We start from the raw sequence: 24,228 nt of genomic DNA, 5'->3' as shown, positions 1-24,228 counted from the left end.
GGTATCAGAGCAGGTCGATCTAATCGACTGTGAGTTATGTACTTATTATGATTATGTTGTGTACTTTGACAGTGTTTTGTTTGTTGATGATGTTTTGCTTTGATAATGATAATGATGATGTTCTCCTTGTGCTGATATTGTAGAGTTTGATATTGTTAAGTTATTTTGTAATTTGAGGAATGATAGTTATGATAGTGTTAGCTAATACTATTATGACCGCTCTTCTTCATTCTATGATTGCTTATTTGTTTGATACTTCTTGCTTATGTAAGAAGTAGTGGCTGAGTGGTATCGCTTGTGTTGCAAGCATATGTGTGAGTAGTAGACGAGATATTGTGCCAATATTGTAGGGGTTATTGAGACCTTAGATTTGGGTAAGACATTGATTTTTTTTCTAGTGTATTAAGAGTTTACGATTGGTGAAATTTTTGAAAGCTATAGTTGTTGAATCCAAGGATGATGTATGTTGAGAATTGGAATTTTGGTATTCTTAAGGAGAGATTGAAGTATTGATGATTTCTAGAGTTTGATGGTTGCATGTGAATTTTATTTTCTAAGCCTTTTGTACTGAATATGTGAGTTGTTTGGTTTGTAGTGAGAAACTTTGATATGAATTTGAGGTGGAAAGGAGTAAGTTTGGAAGGATTGAGGTATTTTGTGGCCTAGATGTTGATGCGTTATTGTGTAGGGATGTTTGCACTCTAGTTATAACTACTTTGGTGATCAAAGGTCTAGTTGTAATTGTTGAATATATCTGTGGTGATTTTTGAATTTTTAGCTAAGAAGATGATCCTTTTAAAATCTCGTAAGAGTTGTAGCTTAATCACTTAGCTTTCTTTGGTGATAGGTTGAGATCATGTGGATGAGTAGAACTCTCTATGTGTTGTTTTCTTTGATAGTTGTTGAAAGGAGAAGTAGGCTGTAATAATGTTTTCAGGTTAGTAGACAATGCAAGGATAAGAATTGACTTTGTTAAGATGTTTTGGGGTGTTTTCATGTGGATTGAGAGGTTGTTTAAGGTTGTATGATGCTATGTGGTAAAGGTTGTTCATGTACATGCTTATGGATGGTATATATGAAGGTTTAAAGTAGGCATTCTAATATGACTTGATATGCATGTATGTTGATATGTGGATAGATGACCTTAGTTAGGGATCAATTGGTGAATGGCGTGAGGTTAGTGAGAGTGATCTTAGGGTGTGATATGATCATATTGTAGTTGAGGGTGGAGATATATCCAAGATGGTTGTATGTTAAATTATTTAAGTATTACTATTTTATTTTATTTTATTGTATGAGGTAAGTTTTCTAGTTCCTGTAAATTTCAGTTGAGGTAAACATGGATCTGTCTTAGGTAGAAGTTGTGTTTAAGTGGGGAGATATCTAAGCCAGTTAGTGTGAATATGAGTTTCTTGAATTAACTTATTATTATAGGGGATTTATTGAGGAAATTTTTATGATAACATTACCTTTGACTGGATTGATCAGGAAGAGATAGTTGCCTTTAAGGAATAGTAAGTGTGAAAGTATTTTCTAAACTCTTAAGAAAAATTGATTAGTGTTAACATTACCGGACTCTAGTAAGTTTTATGTGGTATATAGTGATGCTTTGAAGACAAGTTTGGGTGGATTATTGATGCAAGAAGAATGTAGTAACTTATGTTTTTAAGTATCTAGGTAATGGAAAATTCATGAGAAAAATTACCTTACCCATGACCTAGAAATAGAGGTTGTAATAGTTACGCTTGAGATTTTGGAGACATTACTGGTATAATTCTAAGCTTGAGGTATTTAGTGATCATAAGAATCTTAAATATCTGTTTGATTCGAATGAGTTGAATATGAGACAGAGGAGATAATTGGAAATTGTAAAGATTAAGATTTTAATCTTAGTTGTTATATGGGTAAATCTAAAGTAGTGGTCGATGCTTTGAGTAGGAAACATCTATATTTATCTTTCTTTATGGTTAAAGAGATGTATCTTTTGGTTCAAATTAGAAATTTAAGTCTGACTTGTGAAATTACTCCTAGTAGTGGAGACTAGGTATGACTCGAGTAACGAGTAGATTATTGAAGAATATTGGATAAACATAATTAGTTGATTCATTTTGTGGCAAGGTATGAGGCTATAGGACAAGCTAGTGAATAAGAGTTTGTCTGGGGTATTAATGAAGTGGTAAGACTTGAAGACCGAGTATGGGTGCATAGTGAACTTACACTTAGGCTTCTAATCTTTGGAGAGGGTTATAAAAGTAAAACTAATATAGTGACAAATGCCCTGAGTAGGATGAGCATTCATTTATTATTTTGATGATACAAGAATTGTATTTGATTGAGGAGATTAGAAACTTAAGCGTGATGTGTGAACTCACCCTTAGGAACATTTAATTGAATATGTTGAAAGGATTAATAGATTAATGGATGAAATTAGAGGACCCAGGAGTTAGATCCTTTCTTAGTGACCCAAGTGAAAAAGATTGGTAGGGATATAAATGGTTCTTTTACGAGTGGAAGTTATGGTGTTTTGGGGTTCATGGATAGAATCTATGTGCCTAGTAAACCCGATTTCAGGAAGATGATCTTAGAGAAAGGACATAAGAGTACTCTTAGCATTCATTTAAGAGTTACTAAAATATATCAGAGTAGCACAGCGGAAGCATGATGGTTTAAGGTGAAAAGAGAAATAGAGGAGATGATTAGAGTTCTTTAAGAATTATGAATTTCAATTGAATTATCACCCGGTAAGGCGTATGTTGTAGCTGACACTTTAAGTAGAAATTTTTTTTTAGAGTGTTTTCTTTGATGATTAGGGAATTGCATATGATTGAGGAGTTTAGAGATATGAACTTAGGGTGTAAGTTGACCTTTAAGAGTAGTAAGTTAGGAGCTTTGAGAGTGACTAATAGCTTGATAGATGGGATTAAAGAAGGTCAGAAGGTCTTATTGAGTCTAGTAGAGAAGTTGAATCAAGGTGTGGAGAGTGAGTTTAGACTTGAAGTGGATGGAATGTTGAGATCTGAGGACAGGTTGTACATTCATAGTGTGCCAGAGTTTAAGAGAGCAATCCTAGAAGAAGGTCACAAAAGTAGTTTTAGTATCTATCTAGGAGTCACTAAGATGTACCAAGATCTTAAAAAGATGTTTTGGGTGGCCTAAGATGAAAATGGGAGTGGAGGAATTTGTGTATGCTTGCTTAGTATGTCAGAAAGCTAAGGTAGAACACCAAAAACTTTCAGATTTATTGCAACTTTTAAACATCCTAATTTGGAAATAAGATTCTGTATTTATGGACTTAGTTGTAGTTATGTATGATATTCTTAAGAAGTTTGATCTTATGGACAGGCTTACCGAGTTTGCTCACCTTGTACTTATGAACATTAGACATTTCTTGGAGAGATTGATAGAGTTGTACATCAATAAGGTAGTGAGTGCTACATGGGAATTAGAAAGCAAGATGCGAGAAACTTATCTATTTCTGTTTTCAGGTAAATTTCGGGGATGAAATTTCAAAAAGGAGGGGAGAATTGTAATACCCCGAAATTTTTACTATAGCAATATCAATTATTGTCTATTTTTATATATATTTATGAAGATTATTTTTATAAGTTATTTTGGTTAATTAAAAGGGGTTTTTTATAAAATATTTGTAAAGGTTTTTAATAATTTAAAATCATTTATGAAAATTTTTATAAATTCTATTTTAGGCTGGAACGGGCTGTTCCAAAAGTGGAACGGGCCGTTCCAGACAATGAAAATAAGTTATTTTTGAGGGACCAGAACGGGCCGTTCCAAAAGTGGAACGGGCCGTTCCAAAGAAGAAAAGGACACATTTTTGTATTTCCCGAACGGGCCGTTCCCAAAGGGAAACGAGCCGTTCCAAGGTTATGAAATTGCCTAAAGACCCTAGTTGGAAACGGACCGTTCCAACTATGGTCAATCAGTGTTAACGTGAACTTTAGAACGGACCGTTCTGCTTTTTGAAACGGGTCGTTCCGATTTTGGAACGGGTCGTTCCAGATGAAAATTTTGCACAGATTCAAAGGATCCGGAACGGGCCGTTCTGAATTCAATACGGGCGTATCCGGGTGTGCCAGGATGCCTATAAATAGGGGCAAGGGGGTGAAAATTTTATATTGAGTGAGAAGGTGAAATCTTAGAGAGAGAAAGAGGAGAGAGAGAGAGAGAGAGAGAGAAAGAAAGAAAGAAAGAGAGGGAAGGAAAGAGGGAATCCAGAGGAGGAGGCCCTGCCCAAGTTTCAACTCCGCTTATCCAGGTAAAGGGGGGAGTGAGAAACCTCGCTCAGGGGTGTGGGGATAATTGTTGGATAGTTTGATTGTCGGATTGGCCCCCAATCCCTTACCGTTGTTCTGTCTTATTTTCTGTTTGCTCTATTTTATTTCTTGTTGAAAATAATAAATGATTATATAATATCAATCTCTTACCGTTGTTCTGTCTGATTTTCTATTTGTTCTACTTTATTCCTTGTTGGAAATAATAAATGATTATGTCATTAACGTTAAAAATAAATAAGTTTTAATATGAAAAAGAATGTTCTCTGCGAATTCCTATGTGGACCTTATGAGGAGTATTTATGACATGACCATGTGAAATATGGACAAATGACATGAGATCTAAGAATGGACTATTGAGACAAACTGTGATTATGAGACTATGACAAATGAGGACATGATGTACTAAATGAAATTCTGTAATAAGTTAAATATTGAGTCAATGAGATTATGATTGTATGACATGCATCATATGTATATATTACTCCATGTGTGCCGCTGAGGTCACATACTCACGATGTAACATGCTAATAAGGTGTACCTTAGGGTCACCGACAGTTGATGATATGCTAACCAGGTGTACCTAAGGGTCACCGACAGTTGATGATATGCTAACCAGGTGTACCTTAGGGTCACCGACAGTTGTGCAGGTGTGCCTTAGGGTCATCAGTGATGATATGTGAAACTTCCTTATGACGCCACATGCATGCATTTATAAGTCGAGTCCATGACATCATAGCATGATAAATGAATATATGTGTGATATTGATTATTTATGTGTATTGTTTACATGTGATTTATATTTGTTGTGTGTGTGCTATCTAACCTTTATTTCTTCACCTAAAACTGAGTGAGATGTTTCTCACTCCCTTGTTGTTCTTGTATATATTTAAATTATGTGATCATGATGTTGGTAATGAGACTTAAGGGTTCAGTTGGGCATGCTCTGATAGGATGTGACATCGGGCATAGCTAGACTTATTTTGGGATATTATTGTTTTAAAAGCTTTAATTTTCTCTTCTTTTATAATTTTGAACGTTCTTGAGAAAAGACCAAAATGTACATTTTTGTTATTTTATTTTTATTACATGACTTGAAATTTATAAATTAATTCCTAACTAGGAGACACTGCCACCTTTGCTGGAATTAATCTATATTTTCTTTTATATGATTTCTTGAATTTTGATACTTACATGATGACTTCCTATGATTTATGAGTTACGAATGTGAATCTTCTACCTTTTGATATTTGAGACAATTATTTTATCCATGAAGGATGTTGTTTACTATGAAAGAATTTATTTACTCAAAAAGAAAAATAAAATTATTATTGTTTACATTTATTGTGAATTAATGTTGGGGTAGAGGATGTCACAATTATGTTGTTCTAGATATCATGGTTCGTGTTGTAAAGGTATTCTGTAATGAACAGCAGTCCCAAAAACCACAAATTTGGCTGGTAAACTACAGCATCTCCTTGCCATGTGGTTCTGCTGACATTCTTTGAAAATTTTAAAGATAAATACATCTTTCACTAGTAACGGAGTTTGAACTTTGAAGAGTTCAGAGGATTGAATTGCATTTGGTTGCCGCTACAACAAATTGTTACCTTAAGCCTTCAACAGTGAACTGAATTACATTTACAAAATTGTTATACATGGAAAGTGGTGACAGTGCAGAGATTAGTGGAAAGGTACAAAGTCTTGGATGGAAGAAAGAGCCTTTTATCTGAATCTAGGTTATGAACAGCATGAAGATTAGTATTATCCAATATCGGTTGCCCATGTTAGTCTTTACATACATTGATCATGTGATTTTGATTAGTCTGGTAGTTTTGCCCATGCTGGAGCATCAAACTAGAATTATGCTTCTGGTGTTTGTAAGATTAATAATGAAGGTCATATATATTAAAGGATTTTGTCGTGTACTCATTACTGAATGTCAAGTCCATCGCGTAGTCATTTATTTTTTCCAGCCTTGAGGTAGTTCTGTCCATGAAAGCATTGAATTAAAATTTGATTAGGATGCTTCCTTTGAAGCAAGATTAGAAAGCATTAAGGAGGCTAAGTTTTCGCAAGGTTGAAAGCAACTGAATGACAAAGTGACCAACCTATTCATTCAAACTTAAAAGTAACAGCATAAACATCTCTCTACACTCCAAGTTCAATTTAAATATTATTTCCTATGGAACTTTTGCCTGTCTAAATCACTTGGATGGGAATCAAAGTAAAGTACCACCGTCACGAAGCGTACTACCATATACAGCACCATCGTTTTCTCAACATGAAATTACTTGGAAGGTGGGACTAGGCGATTAGTATCTAGCATTGTCATTTGAAGATATTTAATAATATAAACCTCAATTGAATTACGCTTGATCTTCTCAAGTAACGTGTGTAAGTGAAATGATATCTATCTTAATTTTGCTTTACACCACCATTTGATATCATGTTTCGGAGTTCAAAAGAAGCTTTTTTCATCTTGCCGTACTCAATTTCTCCATTTCAAGTTATATGTGCACTCACATTTCAGTAATAATAAGATATTGATGATTGTTGATTCCTTCTCAACAGAATTTGGTGGGGACATATAGAATACGAACGCTTTCACACTGCGTGACAACTTGCATGAACATAGTATAAATTTTAGCTATATAAATTCTCACGTGAAAAAGAAAAAGAAGTTCATTTGATTGGTGAACTATCTTTTCTTTATTAATATTTTAAATTTGTAAATTGATATATTTCAGATTCATCATCATATCTCATTCAAATCATTGAATTACGATGCTTATCTATGTCAATAATAAAGAAGATCATTTCATTCTGCATTCATGTTATTTAGATAATTTTGTTCATGGAATTACTTCTTAAACTACTATTCTTTTCCTACTATTTTTTTATTTAGTTTTTATTTTTTATTTTTTCTACTTTCAAAATCGCTCAAAAACTACTCATACAACTACAACTAAAAAAATACTCATATTGTTAACAACTTTCTTTTATTTTATTTTTCTTTTTTAATTGTTAATAACTCACTTTTATTTTATATTTTAAAAATACATACATATAGACACGAAGTGTTTTTTTTAACAATAATCAATATAATAGTGATACAATTATGATGGTCGAAATATTGTCAAATCCAAATTTATGATTATTATGTAAAAACATGTTTGATTGATTAACCATTAGAAGACTTGGTTCAACTTAATTATAGAGAAGTATTTGTTTGAACACTATCATAATTTCAAAAATATATTTTCAAATAAAATAATTCAAAACATTATACTTGGGAACATATTATTTTAAAGTATTTTTTTATAAAAAATTTGGTAAAGAATTACTTTAATTAAACATCTTTTAACTCACTTCCAAGTAAAAAAAATCTTTTATCTCAATAAGGTAATCCTCAAATTAGTTTTAACTTCAATTGAGTTTAATAGACACTGTTTGTACAGTTTTTTTTCTACAATCAACTAATTAATACTAATAGTATAAATAAATTGTAATTTGATTTTGGTTGACACAAATGATTCTGATTTGTATATCTTAATCAAACTAGATTCGATATCCATACAATTTATTTTGATAAATTGAGTAATTTGATATTTAATTGATTATATAATTAAAAATTGATAATAACAATGTGTATAAAATATAATAATTGTTATCTTTTGATCGAGAAGAATAATTTTCATACTTGATAACACATTTTTAATATTATTGAACTCAATCTCCGATCCAATTTTTAGAAATGTTGTTTGCTATAAAAGTTTTTTTTTCCACTCTAAAAGAAAATAATATTGGTTGAATGAAACTTTATCTGTTATGAAAGTTTGATTGTTAATGATTATGATATGAGATGTTTAAATATATAAAAATAATTTTGAAATGAAAAATAATTAATAATCATTAGTAACAATATTTGTAAATATTAGTAATTAGTAATAAAATTAAAACACAAATCTAATAATTATTACTAATTATTTATGATATAATATAATTACTATAATTATTTAATTATGATGACAAAATATTAAAATATATTTTGATTCTTAAAATCCTGAATGTAATTATTTTTTTAAAACACAAATCTAATAGTGATTACTTATTTTTTATTTATAATTTTGTGTTATGAAATATTTTTAAGGTAAATAATAAATATTTTAGAGTAAATAATAAATTATTATAATAATATTTTAGAAAATAATATTATAAAATATTTTATTAATGTTAATTAATAACGTAATATTTTTTAATTAAATGATTTAAACCATTTAAGAATTCTTGAATAAAAACGTTTCAAAAAATTTGAGTTAAGCCATTTAAGAATTTTAATAATTTTTTTAGTACCGTTTTTGTCAATGTTTATGATTTGAGTTTTTTACTCAAATAATACTATTTTAAAAAATATTTACCCAAATAGAAACTGTGCAAATTTATTTTCCAGATTAACACTATTTACCGTTCATTCCAGAACGGGCCGTTCCAAATTAAAAAATAACACATGACGAATTGATTAGAACAGGCCGTTCCGGATTCAAAAAATACACATAAAAAGTGGAACCAGAACGAGCCGTCCTAGCCTACAGATTCAGGTTTTTTATTTTATTTTTTATTTTCACTTATCAAATACCAAAACTTAAAGACTACCATCAAGTGATTAAATTTATTGAATATTAACATTGTAAATATAACTAAATAAGTTTATTAAAATTCAATACAACAATAAAGATCAATGGTGGTAGAAACTGATTATGTTGTTCTGTAATATCCATATTTGTTTTAATCCTATTGGACTTTGACCACCCTTGAAAGTTCTCTTGAATTCTGGATTTGGTCACAAAGTTGGACCAGTGTAAGTAGGTCAATAATCTTCATGTCGGAGCTCTCCAAACTGACTTTCATATACTTTACAACTTATTGTAAGGTATATATGAGAGATATGTAAGTTTAATAGTCGTGATGCGCATGTAAGCATGAAGCGAGTACATGCGAGTAAGGGATATGAACTTTTTAGAATTTGCCGCAATCACACCACATTACATTTAGCCTTACTGTAAATCTCCCAGCGAGTCATGCGAGCAAGGGATATGAACTTTCTAAAACTTGTTGCAATCATACCACATTTCATTTAGCCTTATTATAAATTTCTCAGCGGGTCAAACTTCTCTCGGATGTTGCGTTTCTTCCAACTTTGTGGCCAAATCTAGAATGCAAAAGAACTTTCAAGGGTCAGCCAAAGTCCAGCAGGATTAGAACAGAGATGGACATTAGAGAACAACATAATCGTGTAAAAAATTGTTCTTATTATCACACTCTTGGTCACGCCTTACTCTAAATCTCCCAGCGAATCATGCGAGCAAGGGATATGAACTTTCTGAAACTTGTTGCAATCATACCACATTTCATTTAGCCTTATTGTAAATTTATCAGTGGGTCAAACTTCTCTCGAATGTTGCGTTTCTTCCAACTTTGTGGCCAAATCTAGAACGTAAAAGAACTTTCAAGGGTCGGCCAAAGTCCAACAGGATTAGAACAAAGATGGACATGAGAGAATAACATAATCGTGTAAAAAATTGTTCCTATTGTCACACTCCTGGTCACGCCATCATTGATCTTTATTGTTGTAATTAATTTTAATAAATTTATTTAATTATATTTATAATGTTAATATTCAATAAATTTAATCACCTGATGGTAGTCACTGAGTTTTGGTATTTGATAAGTGAAAATTGAAAGAAAAAAGAAAGAAAAAAGAAGCCTGAATCTGTAGGCCAGAACGGCCCGTTCCGGATTCAAAACGGCCCGTTCTGGTTCCACTTTTTATGTGCATTTTTTGAATCTGGAACGGTCCGTTCTGATTCATTTGTCATGTGTTATTTTTTTAATCTGGAAGGGCCCGTTCTAGAATCAGAACGACCCGTTTTGGAACGTGAACAGTAAAAAGTGTTAGTTGAGAAAATAAATTTACACGGTTACTATTTGGGTATATTTTTTAAAATAGTATTATTTGAGTAAAAAACTCTTACAACGAATATAAATAAGTTAATTATTTATTTTTATATTAATAATTGGTAATTATTAAAATATTTTTATCCATATTTTTCCTCTCATTTTAATATATTTATTTTTTTAATTATTTCTAATAGTACTTTATTTTATAATATTGCAAAAATCTAATAATGTTTAGTATTTATTAAAATAATTTTATCCAAATTTGTAATTTTATTTTGATATATTTATTTTTAATTATTTTCAGTAACACTTTATTTTATAATGTTTCCAAAACTAATAATAATTAATAATTATTAAAATATTTTTATCCAATTTATTTTTGTTTTGATATATATTTTTTTATTATTTTTAGTATCAGTTTATTTTATAATATTACAAAAATTGAATAAAAAATAGTATTATTAAAATATTTTTATTCAATTTTTTCTTTTATTTTGGTATATTTGTTTTGATGTAATATATAAACTATATAATATCAGTTTTTTTATTTTGACATATTTGTTTGTTTTAATTATTTTAAGTGGGAGTTTTGATATATATATATATATATATATATATTATAATTATATTTAGTAGTAAATTATTTATATATAAAATATTTACGAAGGAGTTAATAGAGGGAATAACATATTTATTGAAGGAAATTTTATTGGAGGGAGTAAGTTATTTTCTTTAGTTTTATCCATTTTTTCTTTTATTATGATATATTTGTTTTTTTTAATTATTATCAGTATCATTTTATTTTTTAATATTGTAAAATTTTGATAATGATTAGTAATTATTAAAATATTTTTATCTAAACTTTTTTATTTTGATATATTTGTTTTTTAATTATTTTTAATAACAAATTATTTTATAATATTGTGAAAATATAATAATAATTAGTAATTATTAAAATATTTTTATCTAATTTTTTTTATTTTTATATAATATATAAATACTATATAATATCATTTTTTTTCTTTTTATTTTGATATATCTATTTATTTATAATTATTTTCTATAAGAATCTTGATATACTTATTTTTTTATAATTATTTTCAGTAACAAATTATTTTTTAATATTATTTATATATAAAGATATTTATGATAAAATTATCATAAAAAATAAATATTTACAACAAATTCACCCAACTTTATTAAACCATTTGTAAAGTAAGATTATATTCTATTTATGTACACTAATTTGATCATATATTAATCGATGTGAATTTTTAACACATTCACCTCATGTTGAGAATTTGATATCTCAAAAATAAAGTTTATAAAATTAGACATCTGTAAATAATCAAATACTTAATAATAAGTAACTTGATATATTTGACATCAGTTATTAGGATAATTTCTAATACTATCTTAAAAAATAATTATAAATCTAATTCAACTTTATAAAATAAAAATTACTAATACACAATTCACAAAAAATAAGCTCATCCAATCCAGTTTTATATAAAAAAAGCTATTTTAAAAATTAATAAAGTTATTATATACGGGATGATTTGTGATCCAACAATAGTACAATTTTTTTTTTATATTAATTGACAACTTCATTATTATTTCTTGACATTATGTTGATCTAACAAATACTAGGGCAGTTCAATAATTTATCTTTCTGGAGTTAAACAGGTTAACGTGAAGTGAATGCTTAAGCTGAAGAAGCATCTACCCTAGAAAATGCTTAAACATAACCATAGTTGGTGTGTGTGGGATGATTCCACGGCTTCTCGGAGCCTATATAAATCGCCAATTCTTAATCAACGTTCGACACATCATACGTTTCTTCATTGCAGAAATTCAGACACTGTGGCAATTCGTGACCATGTCCTACCCCAAATCCGAGTCAGTGTCTGGACCCTCTGATTCGGAAGTTCCACCGACTGAACCCTCTGTGCCCATTTCTTATCCAATCAAAACCCTTCAGGAGTTGGAGTCTCGCTCCTATTTTCAGTCCTTTCACTACCCTTTCAACAAAGCTTCGGTTCCTATCAATGGGAATGGGAATTCTTCTTCGTTGCCCAATAGGCGCAGATTGCTTGTGTGCCATGACATGGCTGGCGGCTACTTGGATGATAAGTGGATTCAAGGTGGCACTAACCCCGATGCTTATGCCATTTGGCATTGGCATTTGATCGATGTCTTTGTTTACTTTTCACACACTCTCGTTACTCTTCCCCCTCCTTCATGGACTAACGCAGCTCATCGCCATGGTGTTAAGGTACTTTCTTCTACAGAATTTGCTCTTTTCTAGAACACATATGTATGCAGTGAGAGATGTGGCTCACTTATATACATCATTTTGACCCTATTACTTGTCAACAATGGTCTAATACTTATACACACGATATTGGTCATATCATTAGCTAATGATGTTCCGATAATAAATGACTCAATAAGTCCAATATCAATCACTAAGATTAATGTTGATAATATCTTAGAATATGAATTTGGACTTATTCCCAAAGTGAACTTACTAGTTGGGATGCCCCTCAATTATATATGTGGTTTTGGTCATATCCCTTGTGAATGTACATCTCTAACAGCTTTACTAGCAATCAATTTTTAAGGTCATTTATTTTTTTATACAGTTGGTTTAGTTTAAATGGTCAAGTGATCTGAGATTCTTTGATAACTGTAAACCTCTTTTATTGGAGCTCAGGCTTTATGGTATTTGAGTTTGTTTCTTGCGTGGAGATATTTATGAAAATGGACTCGTTTAGATAAATTTTTCCAAAAATACTTCTAGGAGAAAAAATAGGAAGAAAATTTGAAATAAGTTACTTTATAAGCTAAATTGAACTTATACATAAGTTAAAAAAGAGTTTTCATAAATGCTAATATAAGAGAGTTTCAACAAATTAGTTTATGTATAAACTATTTTAACTTTTGGAGAAATTTATTTCATTTTTCCTTTATATTTTTCCCTCTTAAAAGTATTTCTAGAGAAATTTATCCAAACTGACCCATTATTGCTCATGCTTTAATTGGAACGAATAGATTATTCTTTGGTCATACTTGTTCCTTTAATATTTCAGGTGTTGGGGACCTTCATCACTGAGTGGGATGAGGGAAGGGCTGCCTGTGATACACTGCTTTCAACAAAGGAAACTGCACAGATGTATGCAGAACGTCTGGCAGAGCTTGCTGCTGCGTTAGGCTTCGATGGGTGGCTAGTAAATAACACATTATCTCTGTGTGTTATTAGTTTTACATTCATCTATTACTATATTTAAATTCTATAATGTATAATTAAATTGATTTTTGATTTCCATTCACTTCCTTTTACGACTGATAACTAATAAATGAACTGTTGACCTGCACTACTAGTGCATCAGATGCTCCAAACACAGATATAGTGTAAAATTTAATAAATTAGGATGTTTTGAGCTTGGGCTCTTAAGTTGATGGGGCACAGTGTTTCATCTTAATACTGCCGTGATTGATATCAAAATAAATCTCTCAGAAAATAATGGGAGATAATAATATTGTAGAGATTTTACTAGAACAATAACTAGGATTTGTTTTTTAACTCAAGTTTGTAGATGAAAAATTTTTCACTGGAAATATTATAAATGGCTTCATAAATGACGGATCTAAAAGTTTTAAATTGTGGAGGCAATACTCACATATATAAATTAGTGGGAGCAATATTTATAAAATATTTTGTTTTTTAACTACATTTTAAATTATGGAGGAATTTATATATATTATATTAAAAAAAATAAAAATCTAGTGGGGGCAAGTGCCCCTAGACTGTGCAATGTAGATCCGTCTCTCACAAACAATGCATATTTAGACTTTTGTTAAATATTCTCAATGAATTGACATTATGAAGTAAATCATACTAGATATTTTATGCATATTTATACTAAAAATCAAAATAAAACTTAACTATTTTTCTCATACTTTACAACCTTGCATTTCTGGTATTCTTGTCGATTATTCAACTAGTAACATTTAACTGCAGATAAATATGGAAGTAAATTTGGATCAGGATCAAATTTTTAATTTGAAAGAGTTTGTAGACCATTTATCATTAACAATGCATTCTTCTGTGCCTGGATCGTTAGTGCTATGGTGAGTATTAGAGACAAGTCAGAAATTATTTCTTTTTTGCATGGATTGTGCCAAACGTTGACTTTGATGTGTTTTCTTGGTCATGTAGGTATGACAGCGTTACAGTTGATGGTAAATTGAATTGGCAAGATCAATTAAATGAACATAATAAACCATTTTTTGATATATGTGATGGAATATTTGTGAACTATACATGGAAGGTATTGCTTATCTTTCCCTGCCATGCTTGTGCAACGCTACTGTTCAATCAATTGTCATTGTCCTCAGTTAATTCTAAAATGTACCATGTAGGAAGACTATCCAAGGCTCTCTGCTTCTGTTGCCAGTGATCGGAAGTTCGATGTGTACATGGGAATTGATGTGTTTGGAAGGAACACATATGGTGGTGGACAGTGGAATGTATGTGGTCTGTGATATATAGTCTGCTACCCCAATTTTGAAATTGTTTGGAAATAATTTTTAATTTTCATGGCTGGAACATAGGTCAGAAACTGAATTTGATCCATCAGACATGTATATTCTTTGTGAACATGCTTATTTGACATCATGTTCTTCACATTCCATTTCATTAATAGGATTAACAGTTATGATTAAATATGGTTTTGCACAGTATTCTAGACATTTCAATCATCAGAATGCATTGATTTCATTTTGGCTATTGCAGAATATATAGTGGATGCACTTTATTGTTATAATTAACTGCCTTCAAAGAAGTTTCTTGCCACATGTAGAACCCTGTCCCTTGGTGAAGCAGCCAACTTGCCTGTAACTAGATATCCTTTCACTAAAAAAGACAATTATCACTTACTTTTGTTTTCATATAGTAATTTGCATTTGAAATCTATTTATGAAAGCACTTGTTGGACTTGGGAAATTTGAGCTGCCAAATAATTTTGGACAAGTGTAGTACGTGACTGGTAAAGTGAATAGGATATTTGTGTTATTTCCCTTTTTTGGGTAATTATCTCTTTGTCGTTTTTGATGTTTGCTTTATTCTCATGGATGTCTCAGGTAAATGTTGCTCTTGATGTACTAAGAAAGAATGATGTCTCTGCTGCAATATTTGCTCCTGGATGGATCCATGAGACAAAACAACCACCAGATTTTGCAACTGCTCAGAATAGGTAATTTTGGTACCTATTTTACAATACCTGAAAAATTATTGGAATTTTGCTATCACAAGGTTAACTGAGTTGATGCATATTAATATATTGAGAAAAAAATCTTGCGGCAGAAGTGGCCAACATTGTATATGCAGAAATGGAGCACAATGGCTAGAGGTGAAATGAAAAGAAAAATGATGAATTCAATCCATCTCTACAATTCTAAATATTTATAAGAAGGAATCCTTTTGAAAAAGATGAATATAAATTATAGTTTCCCCAGAAATTTCTCTTCAACATCTTCAAAGGTTTTGATTTCATTCTGATAGAATCTTTAAGCTTCAAATTTTTCTGTACTAATTTTATACATTGAAATAAAACCTTCCATTTTTGTTTCTTCTCTTCTTTCTGGGATTACATGGCATAACTTCAGTTTCAAGTTTGTTAGCTCTTTGATTCCCAAAGAGAACCTTATTTTATAATCCTCTTTGAACTTGCTGAAGTCATGTATTGCAATATGAGAAATGCTGGCAATACACTCTTTTAAATACACTCTTTCTAATTGGTTGAAATTTATAGGAAAGCACAAAATTTGGTGGTTCTCATACCCTATTTAATGAATCTTTCCTCTGATTTTGTAGTTTTCAATAAATTCTAACAAATGAGAGTAAATGTGTTAGGAGCAGTGTGTTGCTAGCACTCCTCTTGCAATATTTGTAAAAGCATAAATATTTAAGAAACTTGATTTTTTTATCCTATAGATCGTGTTGCCAAAGAAATTCTAAAATGCATTTTCAAATGTGTTATGATGGTGGGTGTGAGTTACATGGTCAAAGTCTATTTTTATATTAATGATGGAGATTGAACCTTAATTTTTTTTACTCATGGATACCAGCTTTATTGCCATATATTATATTGCAGTTGGTGGGGTCTTGTGGAAAAGTCATGGGGAGTACCGCAAAAATTTCCTGGAGTACTACCATTCTACACTAATTTTGATCAGGTTAACAACAGCAACTCTTGTCCCCTTTTATAGTTTTTCTTCCCTTGTCTACCATGTTTTTTTTTTCTTTTTCCATTGTACATTTGGCACCTGCTTTTTCTGTACATTCTAATAAAACTTTGAAGATATTTTTTGCACATTTAATTCAATAGGACTTATTTTTAATTTAATTTCAGTGAAAGTGATTCTAAGAATAATTTGTGAACTGCAAAAGGCAAATGGTGGGTAGACTGAAAAATTTTATATCCATAAAAACAAACTTTAGCTCAGTGCACATGAAACTGGCAAGGTAGAGGTGAACAACACAAAATCTAGCATCGAACCTTCCATCAAAGAAATAATTTTCGGCAGGATATCTTACAAGTTACAAGCCTAAACAAGACCTTAGCAATCTTCTACAAAAAATGAATAACCTCAACAATATCCCTTCTGAGCAATCTCACTTTTGATCAAATACTTGCATAACCTTTTCAAATGTTGCCATTCTATTTTTCAAATATATCATATCTTTATTACTTTCAGGGACGTGGTTATCATATTTCAGTTGATGGTGACAATGTATCAGATGCTAGCTGGTGCAACATGTCTTGCCAAGGCTTTCAGGTATGTGTAATGCGCCTGATAATCATTCTTTCTTATTGTTGGCTCAACCATTTACCATAGATAGTTGGATAGATGACCTAGAAGAGATTATATGCTCTTTTTTGGAATTCCTATTTTGCCATTTCTACAATTAGGGCTAATTTTAAATAACATCGCTATCGCTATGATAATGGAAAATCACATACAGTGTAACATTGTAGATTTGTCATACTGGTTTAAGAGATTTATTGTAATCTAACTCAAATATTTGTGTGCAGCCACTCCTTGGGTCTGCTGATCCTACAAATTCTATTCAAGTTTCTGTAGAGTAAGTGATGATACATATCTAATATTTTATAATGTTCCTGTAACTGAGAAGTGTGACAAAATGTGCATATCACATATTGCGTTTGTTTAAAGTAAATAGTCTATAACAGCGTTTGGCTACACTGAACAATTCATGTGTGAAATGAGACTGTGTGAGAATAAAATTTTTTGTAGAAACTTTTTGCTTCATGATTTAAGATTTATCTTAGCTAGAAGTACGACTTATTATTAATCTTAAATTATTTTCCCATCCCCTTAAACTTCTTTATCATTACTCGGTGAAACCTGAAGTTACTTTGTATGTTTATATACTTTTCTATAATACTAAAACCTTGCATAATATTGAATGTCTCCTTTCTTTTCTATTCTTCCATTTTAACACGAGATATCGAATTACCACATTTCAATGCTAGTCCTAAGATGATCTAAAGTATTTATTATATTGCTTTGAATGGCAGCTTGAAGGAAGCATCATATAATGGAGGGGGAAACATTACATTCAGAGGATCTCTTGAAGATCAAACTTACTTTGAGAGGAAAATCTTTCAAGGAGAGTTTCTTTTGAGCGAGTTGCCTATCCACTTCATTTATTCTGTAAGCTATAACATCTTTATCATTATTGCTGAAAAAAAAAAACTTCACGTCAATCTTTTATCCTTGGTTTAAAGAATGCCATTACTCATATTACCCGGAATAGCTGCCAATGCAGCAGTCTAATTCAATTCTTAGTACAAATCAATTAGTCCCCCTATAGGAACTGAACCTGATTAATTAGGTTGTCTTATCTTGATCAATGGTATAATATATAATCTACATTCAGTCAAATTCATTGAAATGATTATCTATGTACTATATCCCTAACTGATCCCTCTTTCACACGTTAAGTTAATAACTAATGCAGGTTAAATCAGATGGCAATTCTTCATTGGGACTTAAGCTCGAGTTCACTTCTACCAGCAACCAAAGAGCGTCTATACTTCTCACATCCCATGCAGTGAATCATTTCTCAAGCAATTTCAGCAAAGTAATCATGACTCGTGAACACAAGGGATTATCCTCTGGTTGGGTTATAAATGAAGGTGTAGTTGCAATGAATGGATACACTTTATCAGAAATACATGCAGTGTGCTATAGATCAGATTCACCATTCAATGAAATACGATATCAACACAGATCAACTGGCAATGATGAAACTCTGGCTCCCCCATCAAATTATTTTGCACTTCTTGGTCATATCACAATGAAGACTTCTGACTATAAGTCAGATTTTCCTATGTCTTCTTCTTGGCAAGTTGAAGGTAGCTGCATAAAATGGACATCAGACCCTCTGGGTTCAAAGACCCTTGATGTTAAAATTTCTTGGGAACTGAAAAATGGAAATAATTATCTATTTCTAAAATACAACTTGTACTTGGTGAAATTATCAAAACAAGCACGTACAACATTTGAGGATGTGAAGGAGTACCTCGGAGTAGCAGAAGTAAACTGTTTTTATGTTTCTGACCTCGATATTCCTTCAGACACTTCTAGTCTCAAATTTATAATACAAGTTTGTGGTGTAGATGGGACAATTCAGGAACTGGATGAGTCTCCATATTATCAATTGGAGGTTGAAGGTTCCTAAGTTGTCATTAATATGTAAAATTATTTCTCCAATAAAAGAAGGTCCCTAAATTGTTATTAGAATGTTGTACCAGAATTGAATAATTCAAGTTTATGCTGCTGTATGCAACAAAACTTCTCTCAGTTTCGCCTATTAAATCCATACTTCCTAATTTAATGCTCAATATACAGGTAACAGGACCGAAATAGCATACGTCCATTGAAGGAATGTCCCCTATAACAAAGGATTTTCTTGATTTTAATGATTTCAGGGTCAATCTTGGGTCATAAAAAATATATTACTTAGTCAGTTAATTATTTGTTTGTACACGGTTTTTTTTTAATCATTAACTATTTACACGGTTGATACATATATTACTCAATCATTTGTTTGTACAAAATATTGAATGAATTATCTGCAGTTATTCTACGAAGTGACTCTGTCTGCAACATTATCTTTGTACTTTGACGTTAAAATGTTTGTGTTTTTTCTGACAAGGTAGCTTTATTCGTGTTCACATTATATATGGAAATTTTATTATCGATAGTTACATTCAAGATCATGGAACTGCCATTTTTTCCTCTCCAGTAGGATACAGCACGGTTTTGTTGCACACTGTGTGACATAGTTAAAACGCAAGAATTTTTTTACAAAACATCTTTTTTCATGCCCACATGGGGTTGTGGAAAACCTAAGATCAATATGTACATTGCCTCAAATTCAACATGGTGCAGGCTTTATTTTATTCTCATATGTTTATTTGTTTGGTATAGAAGGATAGTTTATAAATTTATTTGGACAAATTTTTCTAAACACTTTATGAGAGAAGAAAATAGAAAAAATATATATCTGTTTTTAGTCTTTATAAAATAAGTGAATTTTGATTTAATTTCTGTAAAAAAAAAAGTTATGCATTTTTTTATTGTTCTAATATTTATAAACATTTTAAAATAAGAAAATTTTGATTTTGATTCATGTAAAATATTTTTCTTTAATTTTTATCTCCTTAAAATTTAAATTCATTATTTTTAGTCTCTAACAACTATTTTAACTAGATAAATAACATTTATTTTAAGGATTTAGATAATTTTTTAAAGATGTTAAATACCAACATGATAATGCAAATAGTTGTGGATAATAGTCACTTAACATTTTAATAAATAAAAAGTAGTTAAAAATGATCACATGAAAAATAGGGACTAAAAACATAAAAATGAACTAATTTTTCTACAAGTTAATTTATATAAATTCTCTCATGTTAACTTTTCCAAAACATATTGTTAATTTATATATAAATTAATTTTAACTTGTAAAATAATTATTTTATTTTATTCTCTTAGACGTTTTTTCAAATAAATTTTATATCTGACTTAAATGAGAGAAAGAAGAAAGACCAAGAGAAGTGAAGAGGGGCATCTAAATTCCAAAACAACCTTTGGTTTGGAAGTATTATCCTATTTATTCCTCGAGCCCTCAAAAGGAAAACCGGGTTCCCATAATCACTTTCTTTGTCTACACAAAGATACAGAATTCAGATTATAAACAACAAAGACAGGGACATGCCTTTGTCTTGTTATGTATTTTAACTTGTTATTAGTTTTCATCTTTTGACTCACTGCAACGTTCTCTGACCCACTGAAGTTTCAAGAACAAGAGGAGACATAGCTTATGTATTTGCAAAATGGTAATACATTGGCAGTGATTTATGATGTTATTGCTGTCATAGCTTTGTCAATTTGTCTGAAAATTAAGTAAAATGTCATACAGATCTTACTGGCTAAAGCCTAGTAAAATCCTTGAAAAAAAAAATACAATTGAAGGACCAGAAATTCCTTTGCAACTCCTATTTCTCCTTATACATGAAGCTGACAAATAGGGCAAAATACCACAAATATAATGCAGTTATAGAGTTGAAAAAAACCTAAACGTTTTCGCTTGTGACTGGATTACTCGTCATAGAGTTGTTTTAACTAAATCAATTATTTTGATCAAATTTTAGAGAGATGCGATTATATTAAGTATTTAGAAAAAGAATTTTGTATCATAATAATTGTGTTTGGCTTGAATAAAATTGTTTCATTGTAAAAAAAAAAAAAGTCATATAATATATATATATCACTGATCTTCTCAACAAAAGTTTGTTAAATTAAAGTTTAATTACATTTGTTACATATTAAGTGCAAATTTGATTTTGCATCCAATATTTATGTTTAATTAAGAATCACATCAAAATTGATGTAAAAGCAACTAATTATTACTTTCATCGGTTCACCTTCAACAAAAAATGATGTGAATCCAAAATATCTTAAGTTTTTTGGACTCGTTACAAAAAGTTCATAGATTATTAGATTTTAGAACATTCTCAAATGAATCATTGATTCATTTTTGTGAAATGTAATCACATTAATTTCCATCATAAAAATTATTGAAATATTTTGAGTAAAGATGAAAATAAATCGATATGAATCAAGTTTGGTTTAACTTAATTCAATAATAATTAACTCAACTTGAAAATGGACTCAAGTTCAACATAATTGTTTTTATTTTTTCAATTTAACGATTTAAATTTGAGAATAACTCAATTTAGGTTATTAGTTTGAATCATATGAACCAATGGTTCAAATTTTTGAATCCTACATATTTCAAAAGATTTAAATATATTTTATCTCTCAAATTTATGATAAATTTATTTTTAGTCTCTCAAATATAAATTTATTGTTTTTAATCATATAGTTTTTAAAAATGTTATTGTAGTCTCTTAAGTCACCAATTACACAGACACAGACACAGACACACACAGAGAGATGCACACGCACACGCACACGCACACGCACACACACACACACACCCACACCCACACACACGCACACACACACATGCACACACACGCACGCACACACACACACAGCCACACGCACACGCACACGCACACGCACACGCGCACACACACACACAATATATATATCTAAAAGTGACAAATTGAAGCAATTATGCATTATCAGTTAGGTTTAATGTGATGTTTTCATTAATAAAAATGTTAGTAGGTAAATTTAATACAATTGAAGCAATTATGCATTATCAGTTGGGTTTAATGTGATGTTTTCATTAATAAAAATGTTAGTAGGTAAATTTAATACAAAATATCTAACAGGTTTTCTAACAAAATTTAAATATAAGAACTAAAATAAGAAATTTTGAAATTACAAGAACTAAAAAATCAATTTTAAATTTAAGGAACTAAAAACAAATTTATCTTAAATTTAAGGACTAAAAACATATTTAAGTTTATTTAAAAAATTTAATTTAGTAATAGATTTTAGATAAAATAATTATTTAAAAAAAATTTTAAAAAATTATTTTATTAGCTTTGCTAGGTTACATTGTATGATCCCAAAAAATAATTATAACCAAAGCCTGTATAGAATCTATTTAGATACAAATTATAAGCGCATCTAAGAATTTATCTATCGTAAATATAGAGTATTTTATAGTAAAAAAAGTTCTCAAAACCGTTTTTAAATTTGTATCCAAATATTCACCTTATGTAAAATAATAGAAAATCTATTCTATATCTATGAAACCTTAAGGTGTCCACTTCTTATATCATTATTAATTTACAACTAAGTTTTAAAGATTTTTCAAATTTTAATAAATTAAAACTAAATAAAAAATTAATTATATAAATTATATATTTATATATTGAGTTAATTCATAAATCAAATAAGTCAGATTATATATCTTAAATTTAAATCATTTATTTATCAATGTTTAGTTAATGTTTAATTTATTTAATTTATAAATTAAATTTTAATAAATTAATTATTAAATTAAATTTTAAGCTATTTTCGACTCGATTTGATTCGTTATTCTAAATAGATGCCAGAACATTACCTTGATTCGTGGTGCTAATTAACATTGAAAGGAAGTAAAATAGATAAAAGAAAAATATGATTATGAACAACAAAATGAGACAGCATTTTACTATTACTTTTATTATTTATTTTAAGATGTATTTTAATATGTGTATAAGCAAAAAATTACAAAGTAAATTCAAGATAAATATATTTGTTTACGGATACATCATATGAAGTCTTTTTTTTAACTGTTCAACCTAATAACATAAATTTACAAACCATTGCTTCAAACTCTCCTAACTGAAACAAATTCTGAGTTCTGACACAAACATTGCAAATAGTTGTAACTTAGAGCAACTTTAATGGGAGTTGCTAGTCCCATAAAGCGACTCAATCCTCGGTTTCTTGTTATTGGAGGACTCTGACGTGACAATATGAGTTGCTTGAAGAAGAGAGAGAGTTGCTTCCTCAAGCAACTGTTCCGTATAAGATTTCAAGCAGATAGCAGTGACTAATCTCCTCGCTACGTTGGAGGCACCTCAAAGGGTGGGATAGCTGGCCCCAAGATTTAACGCGACTGCATACACAAGGCAGGATTCGAACCCCTGACCTTGCTTAAGCGTGGATCAACCCCTACCGCTGAACCACACGCTTGGGGTTGATTTCAAGCAGATTTTATTGAACATATTTGGGAACGTTTCAGAAATAATAATGATGAAAATTAATTTCGTATAGTGTTTATGTATTTACTATTGCTTTATTTTATTTTTAATATCTACTTATTGTGTATTTTTTCTCGTAATTTATTTTCTTTCATTGTAGTGCAATTATCATTTTTGATAAAAAATTTAAATTTGGTTCATAAATGATTAGAAAAAAATTCTAAAAGTTGAATTTCTTAAAGTTTCTTACCATTGGAGTAAATTTGTGTTTGAGTTACTTAATGTTGACATGGCACATTAGGGACCACTTATTTCATTTTTCAATGCATGAAACAACTCAAATGAGTTACTTCCATTGAAGATGCCCTTACAAAAACGAGTCCCCTAGAATTTATCATTTAATTGAGGATTGAGAATGAAAGTTCGTTGTGATAGCATCCAAGATATTTTTCGTTTTGACATTGGTTAGGTCTTTATGATTTTATCTTTAAAAAGGTGTTTTTAATGAATTAAGAAAGAAAGATGTTTATAAATTATTCTTAGGCTTAATTTTTAAATGATGTAGAATTTTTTTAGATATATCAGAACTAGTCCCTTAGTCATGACTAAAAGGAAAAAGTGACTTAGGCCTTCTTTTTAGCGTCAAAGTGGACAATATCTTGGATGCGGTGACCCTAATAATGACAGCAGACTTATGATTGGAACATTAA

At 30.1% G+C, this 24,228-nt stretch overlaps 1 protein-coding gene across 1 annotated transcript; it reads left to right on the top strand.

Annotated features, from left to right (window-relative positions):
• Positions 1-11,912: 11,912 nt before the first annotated feature.
• LOC109816580 (cytosolic endo-beta-N-acetylglucosaminidase 1) lies at positions 11,913-19,145 on the top strand. The gene is made up of 11 exons (XM_020381649.3): positions 11,913-12,525; positions 13,343-13,480; positions 14,275-14,384; positions 14,473-14,584; positions 14,676-14,783; positions 15,396-15,508; positions 16,409-16,490; positions 17,013-17,093; positions 17,351-17,400; positions 17,858-17,993; positions 18,301-19,145. The coding sequence occupies exons 1-11, from the start codon at positions 12,019-12,021 to the stop codon at positions 19,021-19,023; spliced, it is 2,160 nt and encodes a 719-aa protein (XP_020237238.1). The 5' UTR covers positions 11,913-12,018; the 3' UTR covers positions 19,024-19,145.
• The last annotated feature ends 5,083 nt before the right edge of the window (positions 19,146-24,228 follow it).

The sequence above is a fragment of the Cajanus cajan genome, chromosome 3, assembly GCF_000230855.2.
Source record: "Cajanus cajan strain Asha chromosome 3, NIPB_CcT2T_4, whole genome shotgun sequence".
NCBI lineage: Eukaryota > Viridiplantae > Streptophyta > Magnoliopsida > Fabales > Fabaceae > Cajanus > Cajanus cajan.
Note: the sequence above shows the minus strand (reverse complement) of the source record. Positions and strands in the feature narration are given on the sequence as shown.

Bases quoted from the DNA above. Each gene is read 5' to 3' on its own strand.
- LOC109816580 (XM_020381649.3), top strand. From the start codon at position 12,019: ATGATTCCACGGCTTCTCGGAGCCTATATAAATCGCCAATTCTTAATC. The intron at 13,481-14,274 runs GTAAATAACACA...ATTTAACTGCAG, and splicing joins TAGGCTTCGATGGGTGGCTA to ATAAATATGGAAGTAAATTT. The intron at 15,509-16,408 runs GTAATTTTGGTA...ATTATATTGCAG, and splicing joins TTTGCAACTGCTCAGAATAG to TTGGTGGGGTCTTGTGGAAA.